The sequence below is a fragment of the Podarcis cretensis genome (genome assembly GCF_951804945.1).
Source record: "Podarcis cretensis genome assembly, chromosome: 5".
Classification (NCBI taxonomy): domain Eukaryota; kingdom Metazoa; phylum Chordata; class Lepidosauria; order Squamata; family Lacertidae; genus Podarcis; species Podarcis cretensis.
In genome coordinates this window covers 80,702,958-80,721,130 of record NC_137174.1, presented here as the reverse complement: position 1 = coordinate 80,721,130, position 18,173 = coordinate 80,702,958, and the positions used below count along the sequence as shown (strand labels likewise).

The 18,173-nt window shown below is 45.2% G+C and overlaps 1 protein-coding gene across 1 annotated transcript in view; it reads right to left on the bottom strand.

Annotated features, from left to right (window-relative positions):
- Positions 1-2,603: 2,603 nt before the first annotated feature.
- Positions 2,604-18,173, bottom strand: part of TIPARP (TCDD inducible poly(ADP-ribose) polymerase) — a 30,024-nt gene continuing 14,454 nt past the window's right edge. The window contains 4 exon segments of the mRNA XM_079977848.1: positions 2,604-3,414; positions 4,293-4,562; positions 6,891-7,072; positions 7,970-8,138. Of these exon segments, the coding sequence (XP_079833974.1) occupies positions 2,967-3,414; positions 4,293-4,562; positions 6,891-7,072; positions 7,970-8,138 (1,069 nt within the window). The 3' untranslated portion in view covers positions 2,604-2,966.

The window sequence follows — 18,173 nt, the reverse complement described above, 5'->3', positions numbered from 1 at the left end:
GGTCCTCCTTTCCTTCCACTCTGCAGTTTTAATCTGAAACCTTAGGTGCAGTACTGTGCCCAGAGCTCAGAAACTGCTTGAGCTAATGAAATTCCCTGTTGCAAAATGTGCCTAGAAAAATGGGAGTTTCGAACAGGACTTCCTGGGTGCTCTTTGCAAAGCTGAGAATGGTGCTGTGGTTAAAGTGGCGGGACCTCTGCTCCGCACATGCCCAGCCATGCCATTTTTCCAGAGCCACAACAATGCGATTTTTCCACTGCTCTAAAGATATGTGTGGGAGGCAACTTCAACCCATGCTTGGCTCTTTAACAGTTTGCACTTGCCCCGTAAAACTCCTCAACTGAAGATAATGGGCAGAGGTGGAGCCGAGAATGAGATAGCAGCTTGCTGCAAACAGTTCTCGCCTCACCTCATACTTTGAACGACCACAATGCAAATTCTGGGCTCTTCAACAGAAGATAATCTTCGCCTGCTACGGATGGGTTAGAAAATCAGACATGTGTATCAAAATGGTCTGAAATGCAACCAGTCATGGAACTGATCATGTGTCCTGCTTTACAGAGGGCAATTTTCTCTTTGAAGGAGTCTTCTCTGTGTATGGCTGAAAAATAAAGAATTCCAGGAAGGGAACACAGGTGCCTGAAAGTTGCCAGCTGTTAGCTCCTGGGCAGCAGACTAAGTATACTTGCTCACAGCTTCACCCTTGTATGCACTGGATTTTTATTTAGGTTGTAGTGATAATTTCTAATTTTGCATATACACATACCAATGAAAAGGTGCAAATTTTATGTAAATCTGCATCCTCTGTTTTTGGGTGGGGCTTAATTCGCTGCTTTACCAACCCCATACTTTTCTGCAAGCACAGGCCTTTTGATGGAGGAAAAGTGAAGTTGCCACTCTTGGCAGCTGATTTTGGGTATCATTAGAGCAGAAAAATGTATTTTTCCTGCTGGGGAGAAGTGGGGAAAGAACTTCTGGGATTCCATGCATCTGGTCCCAAAATACTTTGGGTGGCCTTGGACAGCATTTTCTGTTCTCGGCCAGCAAGGTATCTCAGCCCACCTCTGCATTATTGTGTAACCGTCCTCTCAGCACCCGCATTGCTGAAATTGGATTGATCCAAGCACCAGCAGTGATAATTAATGCACAGTTGGAGAGAGACAAGTTCCACAATGCCAAGAGCTGCACAATCTTCTTTTTCCCCGATTGCAAAAGAAAACCTAATGTTATACACCAAGCAGAATGATAAATAGCCTGATCAAAAACTTACTAAAGGTGCAGCAATTGTTTTCACTTTATGAATTTTAAAATCATTAACTCAAAATGAAGCAGTTCCTTTTTCAAGATTAAACCACAAAAAGAAAAATCTCTTTTCTTGCCCTATGCTTTTTCTTGGTTGGATTGCATCAGATCTGGGTCCAAACCACCCCCTTTGCTATAGATTTTCAGTGGCATAGGCCATATTTCATTTGCACTCCCGTCTCACACAGCTAGCAACAAATTTCCCTGCATGCTGTGAGCAATGCGTATTGTTCTTAAGTTACCAAAGTCAAAACCCAAAACGAGCTCTTCATTATCTAAGATTGGAGTTGCATGTAAACCAACTGTTGGTCCTGGGAAATGGCGCAGAACCTGCGAAAAACAGCGAGTGCAGACCACACAGGGTCTCCTCCTTGTCGAGGGCACCGCTTCCACATTTTTCTCACAGCAAAGAGGCACCCACTTCTCTATGCTGCTCTCAGGCGATGAACAAGATGCCAACCTCATGCTAGCGGGCTGTGCGACAACTTCATTTCTGGACTCACTTCTCATTCTCATCAGCTGCCCACATGCAGCTTCCCTCCAACCCTGAAACTGGACTTTTCCAGCCCAATGCCCGCTTTTTTACATGCTGGCAATTCACTAGCTTTAACGGGTGCTAGTTAAAGGCGCCAAAATCAAGCTCTCGCTCATTCATGCAAACTCGAGATCACCTTCAGTGCTGGCCCGCCTGTCAAAGGTTGATGCACGGGAGCAAGTTCTGCTTCACCAGCACATTCCCTGCAAAGAACATGAGCACACAAAGCAGGCTGAACGCAGCCCATCAGCTGCTGACATCCCGGGGGGGGGGGGTTGAGCATGGTTTGCGGGGAAAGTGGCCTTGCGGGGAAAGAGCTTCCCCACCCTTGCTCTAGGGGGAGATGTGTTTCCCAGATGTTACCTGCAGAGACTTGTATGGGATATCACTGCTGTGGCCACAACCTAAATTCAAGTTTGAGAAATCTTTGTGCTAGGAGGCGGCAGAAGACAGAAGCAGCAATGCTTTATAAGCAAGAGGTTTAACATTGACATATGAACTTGGATTGCTAGGAGAGGCTGTTTTGCAGCAGCATCTGAACCAAGAAAACTCCTCTCTGCGGGTTTTTCTGCTCTTTGGGCTTGCATGGAATGTCAGCTGCCCAGGAAGAAGGAAAGCTAGGCTAGGCTGTCCCTGTGCTTTGAACAGCAGGAAGAACATTCTGCAGCATGGAGCCAAGGAGCAAACATTGGCAGCCTGAGAATGGTGCCAAGCATAACCAGGCAAGCAAGACTACAAATAAGCATTTAAGACGCACACGTCAAGGTTCTTTTTTTAAAACATTAAGTTTACTAACATAAATAGTGTTTATAACAAAAGGCACAGGTTTTTCTTTTCTCCCCTCGACTATAAACAATGGAAAAATATTTACAGTTTGCACAGAATATAGCAAGTGCACAATTGGTCTTTTTCAGGAGTTTTAAAAATGTCTTTTTTTTCTGCCCCCGCCCTCCCTAGCCCCTTAGCATCTTTTATTCAGAGTTCCGCAATTGTTTCTTTTCCCCCTTCCGCAGCAAAAGGGATCCAATTCTACAAATATCAGGTTAAAAAAAGGTTGTTACAACAACAACAAATCAACATGAAGCAATTCTCTCTTTTTTCCGCACACTCCGCCCCCCCCATTCTGTTCTCAGATCACAACGACATTACTAACTTCTTCATATTGGATTACGAAATAGGGATAGCTCTGGTCGTCATTGAAAATGACGAAGATCTGAGGCTCGAAGTAGTTGTCCACACAGGAGTCGTAGAGGTCGCTGGTGATGCTGTTGGGGTTGACAGGTGGAGGCCTTCGCATGGTGTGGTTGCCGACCGTGTACCTCCCCGTCAGGACTTTAGCCAGGAACATATAGTGGATCCCTTTGGGAGAGCGCTTGGAGAAGTTGTGCGAGTAGCTGGCTTTGCGGGCAAAGTAGCTGCCTTGCCCAAACATGGTGGCATGCTTCCCACAGACCCGGGGGTCAAAATTATGCTTGCAGATTCCGTCGACCACATCCTGCGAGGTGCCATGGAACAAATGTCTTTCATTCATAATCCGGTCCAGTCCTGTCATCTTTTTACACATGTACTCCTTTTTCCTGGAAGCGGGGAAAACAGAAGTCACTGTTAACAGTTATCAACAGGTTTACCACACCTATCAGCCAATCACCCATTCCCACCACCCTTCTGAGTAATACCCCTCCACACCCTCTCACTATATATAAGGATCGGTGACTTCTGTTTCAGTGTATCTGAAGAAGTGTGCATGCACACGAAAGCTCATACCAATAACAAACTTAGTTGGTTTTCTGATGCACAGGTAAAACACTCCACCTAGACTGGAAGATGGGCCGCCTCCCCACCCCACATAGTTTTGCCTTAGTCTCCCTTGCAGCAAAATGTGTCCCCGGTTTAGCAAATTTAGAAAGAGGCCAGCAAACTTCAATTCAAACTGATCACTTTTAAGAGCTCTCCAAAAGGAACAATTACTCCTCAAAGTCCTGAGCTGCCAGGTTCAACAAAAGGACTTCTCCTTTCTAAAAAAAAAACAAAACAAAAACCACCAACCAACCCCAAAATGGTAGACCAGGAAGTGACAGCTCTCTGGGTGCTTCAGAGGAATTTCTGGGCTTCTGCTAGAATTCCTAACAATGAAGAGCCAGAATCAAACACGCTCCCACAACTCGAGTGTTTTCGATTGGGTACACAACTTGCTAAAACAGCTACTCATTTTTAACAAACTGGATCTGCAGACCCTCCTACACTTTGTATTAACAATAAAACTGCACTTCACAACTGGGCAAATTCATTTTACAGGGACGTTGCAGTACTGGATTTCCTGCAATATGCAGCTGGTTGGACCAGATGATGTTTGAGGACCCCCCTTCCAACTCAACAATCCTCACCCAACGAAAGCGGAGAGGTTTTCCCCAATTAATAAGGAGGAGGAGAACTGTTATTATACGTGTTGGCTCACCTCTTATACTTCTCCCACAAAAACTGGTTCTGAACTCGCAGTATTTTCAAAATTTTGTATTTGGTCTCTGGCACAGTCTTATGAAAGAGATTGTAAATGGTTCTGTAGCTTTTGTCTTCCTTTGACACAGGCACTTGGACGAAGTCCTGAGCTGGATCCATGCTGACCCACGTTTCAGGGTAGAAGTTTGGAGAGGTAACGGCAGTCGGGGATAAGACTTGCGAGTCGGTTGTCGGCGCCACAGGTACTGTGGGGCTGCCACCAAGAGTCCTAGGGTGGAGAGAAATTGGGGTATTGGATCAACATAACAACAACAACAAAATAGTAATCTGAAGATGTACTTTTAGAAGTATTTGGAAACAAGATTTCTTTTGTTTGGAGCAGGGGAACTGTTCACTATAAGAACCACCCTCCTGGATCGACCCAATGACCCATCTAGTCCAGCATGCTGTTCTCACAGTGGCCAACCAGATGCCCACGGGAGACTTGCAGATATAGGGCAAGATATAAATTCAACAAATAAAAATAAAATAAATGAGTGCAACAGCACTCTCCCCTCCAGTAGTTTCTAGCCAATGGATATTCAGAAGCACACTGCCTCTTGGGACTGGGGGAGGAACATCATAGTTATCTAGGTTGCGGGTCATACCTGGGAACAATCACATGATATACCATTATACCTTCAAGCCTAAGTTTTTAATTTAGAAAGCTAGGGGCAAAAGGACCAGCCATCGGAATAGCAGCAGCTCGTATGATAATATTACTGGGATCCACGGAGACGGAGTTATCGTGCGATTTTTCACTGGGCTGCAGAAACACAGCATGTTTTTGATGCGTATGACCTGTCCTAGTGATCATTCCTGCATCTGCTCAAGCCAGTCCCGGGTGAGGAATCCTAGCCCTCCTATGATGGACAGTGTCACCTGAAGGAGACACAGTTCCCGGAACATTAAGCTGCCATCACGAAGGTCCCATGAGCACAGACCACGGAACACACTTCCGTGTATTTAAAACCCGAACACTAGGTGTTCAAACCCAGGGTACAGTTGGCAGCAATGGACTTCATTAAGGCTGCTACTGTACTGGGCACTTAACAATGGAAAGAGGCATGTTTTCCACGCTCTTTGTACAGAGTTGTGAACAAGGTGTGTCTCGCCCCCTCCCCAGGTTTCCCTTTCCTTTTCTTCTTCACAGAGTTCAGAAAAAAACCCAGATATATATATATAAAAGCTCAATGGAATTTCCGCACAGTTTCCCCATGTGTAAAAGCCCCACTGTGCCGATGTTCTGACCAATCAGATTGCTCTAGCCGCTTTCCTCTCTATGGTCTGTCTCTCCTCTCTAGGAAGCAACTCTGTTCACTACTAATTTTTTCAATTTCCAAATGGCATTGCGCCTTTATAGCATTTCCTTCCGTTCTGTTTCCCTCAAACTGTAGAGGACAACCAGAAGTACAGTGAGGGGAAAGGCAGTATTTAATTCTCCCCCAAACGCATAATGGCCCAATGAAAGAAAGCGGGGGGGGGGGGGGGGAGAAACTACCTCCCCTTCCAACATTTGGGGAAGGGGCAATGCCCACTTGGCTAGTTAGAAGCCTGGAATCCAAGTTGCCATTCTACTTCCAGTTGCAGGAAGCACCCTAGATCAGTTTTATTCCTGCTGAATTTCTGGTAGTTTCAAACCACACGCAAGTCTTTTGACCTAAAAGTCTTGTGGAGCAGAACCCAAGGGATGCATATGATGAAGGGTTATATTCCCAAAAGCTGCAATAACAGCTGGTCCTTAAAGGTGCTATAAGACCTTGTGATTCCTATGAACAGACTGTCATAGCTGCTCCTCCGTTAACTAATTTTGAAGCGGCAACTACCCATACCTAAAGGAGGTTCGCCTCTTAGGGAGCTAGCCAGGTAGCCCAGCCCACCACCAACAGGGCTCCTAAGCCTCTAAAATGTGGGGTGAAGGCAGAACCCCACCCAATACCATTCCTCTGACCAATAGAGCATCAACAAGCAGATTTCAAAAAGGACACGAGCCTCCCCAGGGTCAGGCACCAGCTCCTGGGAATTATTATCCAATCCTAAAAGGCCCGATGAACTGTCATAGTGATTGGTTCTGTTACTGCCCACTAATGCAAAATTTCCAGAGCTGCTCCCCTTATTGACTATCTTCTATACAATGCTGGGGAAATAACGCAAGGAATATCAGAACAGAAATTCCCTTAATACAGCTAGGGGACCTAGGAGAGAGTATGGTAAGCACAGAGGTCAAACAGAGAAGTTGGATAAATAGAAGTGCAACTGAAATGCAGGTGTTCAGCATTCCCTTAACGGAATCCAGAACAACTGATTGCAAGGACACCTACGAAGTCAGGGGGAGCTGTAATAGATGGGGGTTAGGTGCACCTAAAGCATGATCCTATGCAGTTAAGCCCTCTGAAAAAAACCAGGAGGTCACCATTCATTAACATTTGGGTAAGTCAAGACATCTCAGTAAAGAAACATGGGCACTCCAGCGTTAGGAAAGGGGTTGTAGGGGGTTCACCCATGTCCATTTGCCCCACAACAACGGTCGCTGCCGAAGGGGAGTCCCATCACTTACTGCAAGTATGGCATGAGGATCACACAGGAGCGGAAGAAAGGTCTCCTCTTGATTTCTCTTCGAATGCACGAATTCTGCTGGAAGCCATCTTTAATGTTCAGGACGTAACGGTTGTGCCATGTAACAAACCGGACCTCTGCCAGCCCTCGGTAGTTGGCTTCTTCTATCAATCGCACAACGGGCTTTTTTAAAAAAACAAAAACAAACCTAAGTAAATATTTAATAATCCACACCACCGGTGCAAATATACTTTGGTTTCCCCCACTGGTTTTTTTTTTTATGGCAGGGTTTTCCAGTTCTGCTGTCATTAAAGATAGTGCTAAGCATTATCCTGAAGGATTATGGTTCGCAACTACCCCCCCCCCTCCACCTTTCCGCCACACTGAAATGAAAGTTGGAACAACTGAGCAGAAGCTGATTAAATTGAATGGCCTTTGCAGTCTTCAGCTTCCAGAAGGAAAGGACACGTGTATTTAAACCTCTCTCATGAATGTTAAGGGTATTAAGCATCATTTGGGTGTTCCTTGAAGGGCCACCAGTGAGCAGTTGCGTAAGGTCTTATTTCTGCGAACATGTCAAGAGTTTTCCTGTCAACCCAGCACTCCCCAAGATCTGACTGTTGCTAGATTGCAACTCCCATCATCCCTGATCATTGGCTATACTGGTTGAAGCTGGGGCGACTTGGGAGTCCAGCCACATCTGGAGTGCATAACATTGACTAGCCCTGAACTGGTCAATGGATACTTCCTCTCCTCTTCCTCACCCACCTGTGCCCTGCTGCCAAATCTGCCCCGGAAAGTCTGGAGAAACCCAAGAGCCGTTTGGGGGGCTAAGTAGATTTGGATAGTCCCACTGAGCTTGCAAAACTTTGCACGCATAGCTATTTTTCTGGATACGGAAAAGGCTACCAGTTTACGCAAAGCCTTTTCATTTATCCTCGAGCATCTTGCAAAGCAGGTTAGGCTAGTTAACGGTGATTTATAACAAAGACCCCGCCGTGGGGGGCATTATGAACCAAGGCTTCCCGCATCCATATCCCCCAACATTTTTCCTGAAATTTAAGGGTGATGGTGAAATACCTCTGAATATTCTCTCCAGCCAAAATGATCCCTGCAGAAATACTTCCAGATGGTGTAGTAGTTGGAGTTGGAACCTGTACACACAGGCGTAGAAAGCCTCCTCAGCTGGTCAAATTCAGTCGTGTCATAGAGTGCCAAACCATTCAAGTCAACTAAAAATTCGTGGCCCCTGTGGGGAGAGAGAAGAGAAAAGGAAAACAATTCAGTTTTCTCTATCCATTCAAGAAGCGACTAGAAGTTATGACGTTTCAGCAGTTGCAAAGCTTTGCCAATACTTCTTTCTACAGCAGGCATGGCCAAACTTTGCCCTCCAGCTGTTTTGGGACTACAACGCCCATCATCCCTAGCTAACAGGACCAGGGGTCAGGGATGATGGGAATTGTAGTCCCCAAACAGCTGGAGGGCCAAGTTTGGCCATGCCTGTTCTACAGACTGGGAGGCAAACCAAATGCGACCCACAGTTCCGCAAACACAACCTCTCAGCCTAACGAACCTCACAATGTTCTTGTGAGGATGTAATAGGAGGAAGAGGAGAATGATGCATATCAGCTCAATCTCCTTGGGAAAAAGCCAGGGGTATATAAGCAATTTATTAATAAATTAACCATCCACTTTTTAAAAGTGACTAGTGGAAGATCAGGACAAAAGCAACTGGGCTCCATCCTTTCATTCCACAGCACTGTTGCAAATAATCACCCTCTTCCCCCAACAGCTGCTGCTTTTTCGGGAGGACGGCTGCTTCAAATCTGGGACCACGGTGTGTGTGTGTGTGTGTGTGTGTGTGTGTGTGTGTGTGTGTAGGAATGGGGTCAAACACCTCCCTGCACACCACAGCAGGAGTTATTTACATTTTAAGAGCATGCATGTCAATTGCATAACCTGACTGACTGGGTTTTGTGCAGGGAGAGACATATATATATATAATAAAAGCAGTGAAGTATTAGGAGCAAGCAATACAAGCCAGAAGAATGAATACAAAACAGAACGCAGGCGTTGTAGGATCTGCATGTCCTTGCCCCACATCAGGGAGAACATTCCTGTGCAAGATGGATTTTCCTTGCATCAGTTCTAGGACAACACCTTCCTCCCCCTCACTCTGCAATCATGCATAATTTTTGCTGAGAGGCTACACACCTACTTAGGCTATCAGTTGGATACAAAATGCTAATCAGACAGGAACCAGGTGCACGCTCCCATCCCCCAAAAAACCCCTTGCGAGTCAAATGCTCCAATTCATTTATGTTGCCACCATTTAGTACAGCGGTACCTCGGGTTAAGTACTTAATTCATTCCGGAGGTCTGTTCTTAACCTGAAACTGTTCTTAACCTGAAGCACCACTAATGGGGCCTGCTGCTGCTGCCGCGCCGCCAGAGCACGATTTCTGTTCTTATCCTGAAGCAAAGTTCTTAACCCGAGGTACTATTTCTGGGTTAGTGGAGTCTGTAACCTGAAGCATATGTAACCTGAGGTACCACTGTACTTCTTCCCTGCGGCCAAAGTTAAACAGGGCACGTGGTCTCTGGCGCAACAAAAACGGGGGGCAAAGAAATCATGCTCGATTCCTTGCACTGCAGCTGTTCTCTAGTTCAGGGCAGCGGCCAACGCTCTCCCCCAAATTTATGACCATACGCTTGCCATCCGATGCAAGACACCTCGAGGTGACTTGCACATGCAACTGAAGAAAAGCACCACCAAGTTTAACAATAAAAACAATACCCACCCCTCAAAAGAACAGAAACCGCAGTAAATGAGATTGCCATATCCCCTCAACTGCTACATATTTTCTCCAAAAAAAAGCAGGTGGTTTGTAAAGGATAAACAGAGCAGAGCGCCACATTCCTTGCTGCACTTCTGCAATAACCCAGTGGGGAGCTCTATTAAGAAAAAGTGTTAAATTGCTGACAGAGAAGAAAGCCAATATTGTTTGTGTTTTGGAAGAAGAGAAATAGGCTGCTGTACTGAGGGGAGGGAATGCTTACAATATGCGAGGAGGAATAAGTAATCTGGCACCTCTGAGTAAGCAACACGCTAGCTGTGGCACAAACCTTTCTATTCAACAGCCTACGTCATCAGATGCATAAAACCAGCAAAGAAGCTACTTTTCCTAAAGTTAAACAGAACCATTTGTGCCATGACATTTAATAAGAGAGCACTCCACACACAGGCAGGCAGAGATCATCGAGCTCCAGATTACGACATGTTAATGTGTAATCTGTAATTACTGGTGGACTTTACTTCTTTGCGGCAACTTAGCTCCGCTATCAAGGAAACTGCTTTGCAAATGGGGAAGTGCAAGCTCGATTAGGTGCCGCGCACCTGTTGCCAAGTCACCTGCTAAAACTTCTCTTTCAGTCACCTGTGCAGGAAGAAGGGAGGTGAAAAGATAAAGATGAAAAGATAAGCAAAAGCTATTGATTTTTCCCCAGTTACAAGCCGCATTCCCTATAAGCCTGCAACTTCAGGGATGCTATTTGTAGGATTTTTGAATGGGTCAGAGGTGTAGCTGGGGGGGGGCACACTGGGTGAAACACCATGGGGGGGCACTTACAACTGCCCTACGGCTGAGGGGGAGGCAGTGACAGAGAGAAGTCCAGAATCAGATGCTGGAATGGGTATTAAGTACGTAGTTCTTGACTTCACGGTGCAACAAGAGCAGGCACATCTATCACAGTAAGTCTGTGGAATGCTCTCCCCAGGGAAGTTCACCTGGGTGCCTTCATTATACACCTTTAGGTGCCAGGCAAAAACGTTCCTCTTTAATCAGGCCTTTGGTTGATCCGATTTACATCCTATGCCCTTTTAACATGTTTCTTTCTTTGGTGGGGGGGTATTGAGTTGCTGTTTTTATTTCTATTAGGCATGTTGTGCTTTTATATCTTGCTTTTATTCTGTGAACTGAGACCCCCAGGTATAGGGCGGTATATAAATTTTAATGAACGAATGAATGAACATTCAATGAAGCTGAATTTTGGAAGATTCAAGGAAAGGGAAAAGAAGTGCACCTCTTCACACAACACATAGTTAACTATGGAAAATCCTTAATAAAAATAAAAATAACCTATGGAATTTGCTCCTACAAGAGGCAGTGATGGCCACCAACTTGGATGGCTTTAAAAGAGTATTAGACAAACAGTTATCAATGGCTATCAGCTTGCCCTAGATGAAAACCTGGCAGCCTCCTTTTTTGGGGTCTGCCCTGTGCAGTAACAGGTGTGAGCATTCTAGCAGCAGCTTGGTGGTCATGTATGATACTGCATACAGCTCTGTTGCGACATGCAGAGAAAACCCAGACTGCGTTCTGTACCGTCACTGACGGACTTAGATATGGCAAAACAGCATCTGAATTTAAAGACAGGCAAAGGCCATAGGTTCAGGCCAGAAGGGGTAAATTGCCCAGTTTCTTCCACCATGGTAGACTTAGTTGTAGATTTGCAACCTCCACTTGTTATACTGATTAAACTTTGTCACTGTTTCAGACTGGCTCTGGGCAACATATTATTCAACATTATCTATTTATTCAAGACTGCCTGTTTATTAAACTGAATGAATTATTTGGTATATGCAAAGAGAGTTGAGGAGGAATGTGAGTCCTTCAAAGTGTTTTTGGAATTTGAAACAGAATTAAAATTGGTAATCCTTTCCAAAAATAAAAATAAAAAATCAATGGCTATCAGCCACAGTTGCTTTCTTCTACCCCCGCCACTGTCTAAGGCACTATGCCTCTGAAGACCTGTCGCTAAGAATCCCAGGTGAGCAGAAAGGTGCTGCAGATGTCTGCAAATGTAAATGGGGAAGAGTGCTAAGATGCTCAGGTCCTGTGCTTGTGGGTTTTTCAGGGCATCTGGTTCCTCAGTGAGAAAAACAAGATGCTGGGCCTGACCCAACAGGTGCTTTTTATGTTCTTACTTGGTAGTTAAGTTTTGGAACACGGTTCAGCACAGCTTAGGTGAAAACAGCATTCCCGACATAGTTTTAATTTAGTCTCAAGTGTTGAGAAACACAAGCCAAATGAGGCCAAATTCAGGTTGCGGAACGAATGTCATCTGACTGGTTATAAACAGTTTCACACTGATTTTTGCGCTGGAACTATGGAAAGTCAAGCAAAGATTTTCCAAGGCACATAGAACACTGGCGATGGGAAGTAAGCTACAAACAGGGAACCAACAGCAATGGACCTCTTTCACCTTTAACATTCTGCACCCAGGTCCATGTTATAGAAAAGCTTTCGTAAGCGAGTAGTTTTGCATGTGGCTGTTTGAACAGATGCAGATACAGTTTCAAAAAGACCCCCCCCCCCCCCAGTATACAAAACATGTTGGAATCACCTTTGGGAATTTGCAAACAAACAAGGCCTTTAAGAAGCGAGGGTCCCTGAGGTAAACTTGCCCCCAACCGCTCGCCCCTCCCTCACCTGTCTTTGCTCTCCGGCCAGACCAGGTTTCTTGAGCAGGACTGGCAGGCACGTTTACATTTACAAAAACAGAACAAACTAGAACCGGTAAGGCTGCCACCACTCCCTTTGGTCCGGGGAACTCAGAGCCACAACCCAGGGAGAAGGCTGTGCCCAGTTATTACTAGTTATCCCCACTCCACAAGTTGTATCCACAGACTTGCAGACAGAAATTCTACAGTAGAGCGTAACCAAGCGTAAGGCTAGGAATTAGCTTTTCCCCCCGGAAAGGCACACAAATTATTTTAAAAGAACATAAGAAAACATGCTAAAATAGCAGGCACTTCTTTGGTAAGTTACAAGCAAAAAAATAAGAACATTGTAAAATCTAACTGACTTACATACTCACGACTAAGACACAGATAGAATAGTTAAAGTCCTTTCAATGTTCCACATTCAGAGGCTTTCGCAATTCTCCATCACAAAGAATGAAAGGACGGCTACTTAGATGGAACATCAGCAGCCGGGCGATTTGCGGATTTGCGGATTGCAGAGCCGCTTTCTCAGCCATTCCCAAGATCTTTTATCCCCAATTTGCACGTAGCGTCGGAACCCCGAAACCAATCATAACTCCTGATTATTTTCAAATTCTCCAATGACCAGTCTGTGGGCTAATCAATCTAACTTCTGGCAGCTGGTCTCATTAAGAACCCAGAGCCTAAATCAAAGGGGTTTCCTCCCTTCCGTGGAGTTTATGCAGATGCACATTCCTAGGTAATCAAGGCCAGATAACATCACTGAGGGAATGCACATAAAACATCACTGAGGGAATGCACATAACTTCGGACCCAGGTGTCAAAGCTTTCATTAAATCAGGGATTTCCTTTCCCATAGTAAACCTCTCACAACCTGGGAGCCTGTTAGTCTGAGGTTAAAGGGACAAGACTTATTTCCCATGGTCCTTGTGGCTTGTTGGTTACCCACAAGGCCTCACTCTTGTTGCTTGACCAAGGAACAGCTTCTAAACAGACACTAACTTTACTACAGTCCCACTATCCATTTTCAGGCTATTTTAAGCTGTTTCCAAGGCTTATTTTAGTTTTGCAGAAAACCTTTGCTCTGTTTAGGCTTGCTGAGTATTAGCTCTATGGGAGCATCCCGTTCCCACGCTAGGGGAATTGAAAGTGCCATGTCTTCTTTTACAAGCACCGGTTGCAAAGCTTTGTGGGTAGAAGCAGTCAACACTGGACAGACCTGGGAGCCCCTACATATTTCAGCAACACGGCATTTCTGCTCAGCTCTGATAAACAAAGCACCATGCAAGAGGTTTAAGTATCATTAATTCGGTACCTACAAAATGTAGATAGGTACAGGGTTCATGCTAGCTACTCAACAAACCGATTTTTTTTACACAATGCTACCGAGAATTTAAAAAGCAACAAGCACATTGGTGTTATGCAGACAGCTTGCCCTGCATGCTGCCATCTGATTATGTTTTGATCCTATCCTTGCTCCAGAGAGTGCACAGATGGTTCTTTCTTGTTCATTTTATCTTTCCATCTCACCTAAAAAAACACCCTGCAATGTAGGTTAGGCTAGAAGGCTGTAATTGGCCAAAGGTCATCCAGTAACCTGCATGGCTAAGTGGGGATCTAGACCAATGTCTTAAGGATCACACCACACTGAATTCTCCAAGTATAATTGGCATCAAGTTTCTCCCCAACCCACCACCTCACACCTGTGACACCCCCCCCAAAAAAAAAAATCATGCACACCTGTGCCCCTCAAATGTGCTGCAAAATTGCTTGGGAGTTTTCTTGCACACACACTGCCTTGAGTCCTGAGTGTGAGCCAAGCTCAAGTGCTCCTAAAATGAGTAGCAGCAGTTTAGGTTTGAAAGTGAAACAAGGCTAACATTTGAGTGTCAGAATGAAAACAATTAGCAATGCCACCCTTTCTGCCTGAGGGTTGCCCTTAATCGTAGGCAGCTGGATGAGTGGCTATTTACAAGCCTGCATCCAATAAATACAGGTATGGAGATGAATATTCCCCAAAGGTTCCAGACATAGTCTGAAGAGATAGGGCAGCAAGCTGACCTACCTTACAGGGTTGTTGGGTGGATAAAGGGGTCGTGATATAAGATCCTTCAAAGAAAGGTGGGGGCCAAAGATTAATAAATCCCCTAGTGACTTTGCAGAGGTACTTCCACATTACCAAACCACCCAATTCATAAATGATTTAGTATTATTATTGAAAATCACCAGGAGGAGCCTATTCCACCAGGCCTCTCTTTCAGTATTATATTTCTGATTTAATAAAATTATTCCTATGCTTGCTTCGATATGAAGCGCTCGCAACCTCAATAAAGCTGTTCGGAATATTAAAACAGAAAGCATACTGGGATGTTATTGTCTCATTTGTTGGCAGCCGGTTGAGATGGAGAAATAGCCCAAGTCTACATATTTTATAAGCCCACTGCATGTTCAACGGGATATTTGAGAATTTAATCTGACAAGTGCATTAGTGAGACTTGATAAATATTGATTTGCTTGCACATTCCAAGGGAACAACTGTGGTTTATATTGTACTCTTGCAATTTATGCTTCGGATCCCCAGGGGGTTTGAGTCCAGGTTTATCATCTCTTAATATTACAGCCAATGCAACAGCCTCTTTGGAAACTCACCTACAATTCCAACCTTTGGGCGCCTGGACTGTTGTTTTGTCTGTGTGCCCGTAGCAAAATTTATTAAGTACTTTCTAGATAGTCAAGGGATTTTAGAAGAGAGCAGAAACATGTAAGATTAAGACTTTCCCTTTTCCTTTTGCCAGGAAGAACTTGTTTTAGACAGAGGAGGATGAACAAGGAAGCCTAACTGCACAAGAGTAGATGTCAGCTTTATTTAAAATTGTGCGCTCACCTTTCAGCACAATTGAGATCAGCTGGAGAAGACTTGCCATGGGGGTGGCCATTCTGCCTGGGAAGTTCCTTTTGTGACTGCAAGGATCCCCATCCCCCATCCTCAGTGCACTGCAATGATGTGGTGCCCTTTCAAAGAGGTGCATTGTGTGAATCCTGAGCAAGCCGAGATTGGTTTGCCCAGGTTCCTGGTCATGGGAGTTCTACTCATGTATATGTAGCATGGACAAGTTCAGCGTAAGGTGGAGAGGGAAGCACACAGAGGCATGTTGGGGGCATGGGCTGCATGAATACACCTCAAATGTCCTAACATAGGCACCCCTAAACTCGGCCCTCCAGCTGTTTTGGGACTACAACTCCCATCATCCCTAGCTAATAGGACCAGTGGGTCAGGGATGATGGGAATTGTAGTCCCAAAACAGCTAGAGGGCAGAGTTTGGGGGGTGCCTGTCCTAACAAAATGGAATTGTCAGCGGTGCTACGTGGGACACACAAGCACTTCTGAAGGAAGGCTGTTTCCATATGCCTTTCTAAGTAGAAGAGATTAGCAGACAGGATGAACTTGACTAGTTGAGGATGAACTTTGCATTTCCTACTGCAGTTCTTAAGCATTTGCTTGCATAGCTTTAGGCAGAACTCTTGAACGCCACAAGTGCAAAGGTCTGCAGTGGGCTATGGGGCGGGAAAAGTTAAAATGATGTGCCCTACTGAATATCGGGTCTGGAAAGAGTCACAAAGCCATGGGTTTGTCAGAGCAGCCGCCGTAAGGAAATGACATCCAAGAAAATCTCACATTAGCTGTTGGCCTCTATGCAAAGGCAAAGAACTTTGCTTACTTGTATTTTGTACTGAAGTTCACCCACTCACTTAAAAAACCTCCACAAGCGGTTGCCACATGTTTTATGCTCATCTAATTTTAGGCACATGTAAGTAACTCTGGCACAGCGCTAAGAAGACACTCCTCTTGGCCCCCATCCCATGACATATCTGTACCTGACTTGAACCAAAGGGGTACCAAGATTTGTGGTACAAATATTACCAGCATGTTTGCCGTTTTAAAATAGCCGAAGCTGCACCAATGTTTTGGAATGAGCTTCCGCTGACACTATGGATGTTTGCTTGGATGGGGAAAGAGGGGGTGGGGGAAAGAAAATAGAAGCCGAGGAACAAGCGAAAAACGAAAAACACTAAAGTCAGGAAAAAGCGTTGTGTCAGTACATGTTAGTCAGCAGGCACACTAGTGCTCAGGAGAGCCTGTTTCTTCCCAATTGGAAATTAAAAGCAAAACAGGAGCCAAGAGGGGTTCAACCCACTTGGAAACGAGGTTGGCTGGGGAAGGAAATGTTCTCCCTGCCATAGTGTGTCGTAGCAGAAAATATTCAATACGGCTGCAAGTTCTGGGAAGCAAGAAACAACTCATCCGGGAGTAGCCACATTTGAAATAAGTGGCTTCGGCTTCTGAAGCCCTACCTAGCCTACTTAAGAAAACTACTTCCTTCCTCATGCCTCACTACGATCTCAAAGATCAACCAAGAACACCCACTTGGTTTCACCTGGGCTGTCAAATGAAGTTGGCAGTGGAGAGATTCCTTCACTGTGACTCCTCCAGCTGGTAGGGAATTCCCTTCTGCTAGCAAGTAGCCCAAACTCAAGGGGCTATAGTCAACAAAGGCCCCATCTGCATTATACAGTCAAAGCACTGCGATACCACTTTGAACGGTCATGGCTTCTCCCCAAAGAATCCTGGGAGCTGGAGTTTGTTAATGGTGCTGGTAGTTGTTAGGGAGACCACCTCCTCGCCTCACAGAGCTACAATTCCTAGAGTGCCCTAACAACCAATCCCTTTTTCCCCAGGGAATTATGGCACGTAGAGTTTGTACTCATCGCCATTTATTATACAGTTTAAAATGAAAAATGCTTGCCAGCCAACATCAAAATTAATGGAGAAACAATCAGCAGCTTCTGAGAGGGAAGAATGATTTCAGAAAGGAGGGAGAAAAGGAATTTTTTTTGGCAGCATCGTAAGAGCTCAATGCCATAGGAGTCATAAAGATATAAACCGATTTATGGAGGGGCATCCAAGTTCTTTTAGCCATGTATGTCTGCTTGCGCCATTCATTTATTCAACCGCATTTTGTGACCTGGGCTCTGACCACCACACACCGACTGCAACAAGACTGGATCTATCTGACCTTCCATATACAGAACCTCCCATTAAGCAAGGTGCATTGAAGGGCCATGTTCACGCCATACTTTTAAAGCACTATGGTTCCACTTCAAACAGCAATGGCTTCTCCCCAAAGGATTCTGGGAGCTGCAGCTTGCAATGGGTGCTGAGAGTTGTTCAGAGACTCCTATTCCGCTTAGCAGAGCTATCTTTCCCAGAGTTCCCTGGGAAAGAAGAACTGTACCACTGTGAGGTGAACAGGAAGTCCCTACAGCTCCCAGAATTCTTTGGGGGGGGGGTCATGGCTGCTTGAAGTGGCATCACAGTGCTTAAAATTGTGACCAAGATGACTCCTGATCTGCAAATTCTGGGCGGCGGCAGAGACAGACAAGGAGCAAACGTGTTTGAACTTTCATTAAAGTTTGAACTCATTAAAGGCCTTGCCAAGTCAGTGAAGTCAAAGTCAGGCCACCGTCACATGGATCTCTTAGGCGCACAGAATGTTTAGCTGCCGTCTCCCGGTCAGAATGCTCCTGACGTGGGACGAAAAGGGCATCATGTCTCATCAGCTACAGTCCAACAACTGTTCCCTTCCTCTGGTGACTCTGCATTGATTCATCAGCATTGGTCAAGCAGTGTGTGCCTGGAGTAAACAGACCGCAGTTCTGAGGGAAGGGAGGAAAAACACCCCATGCACAACACACAGTGTGAAGTTTTGCTTAATCACT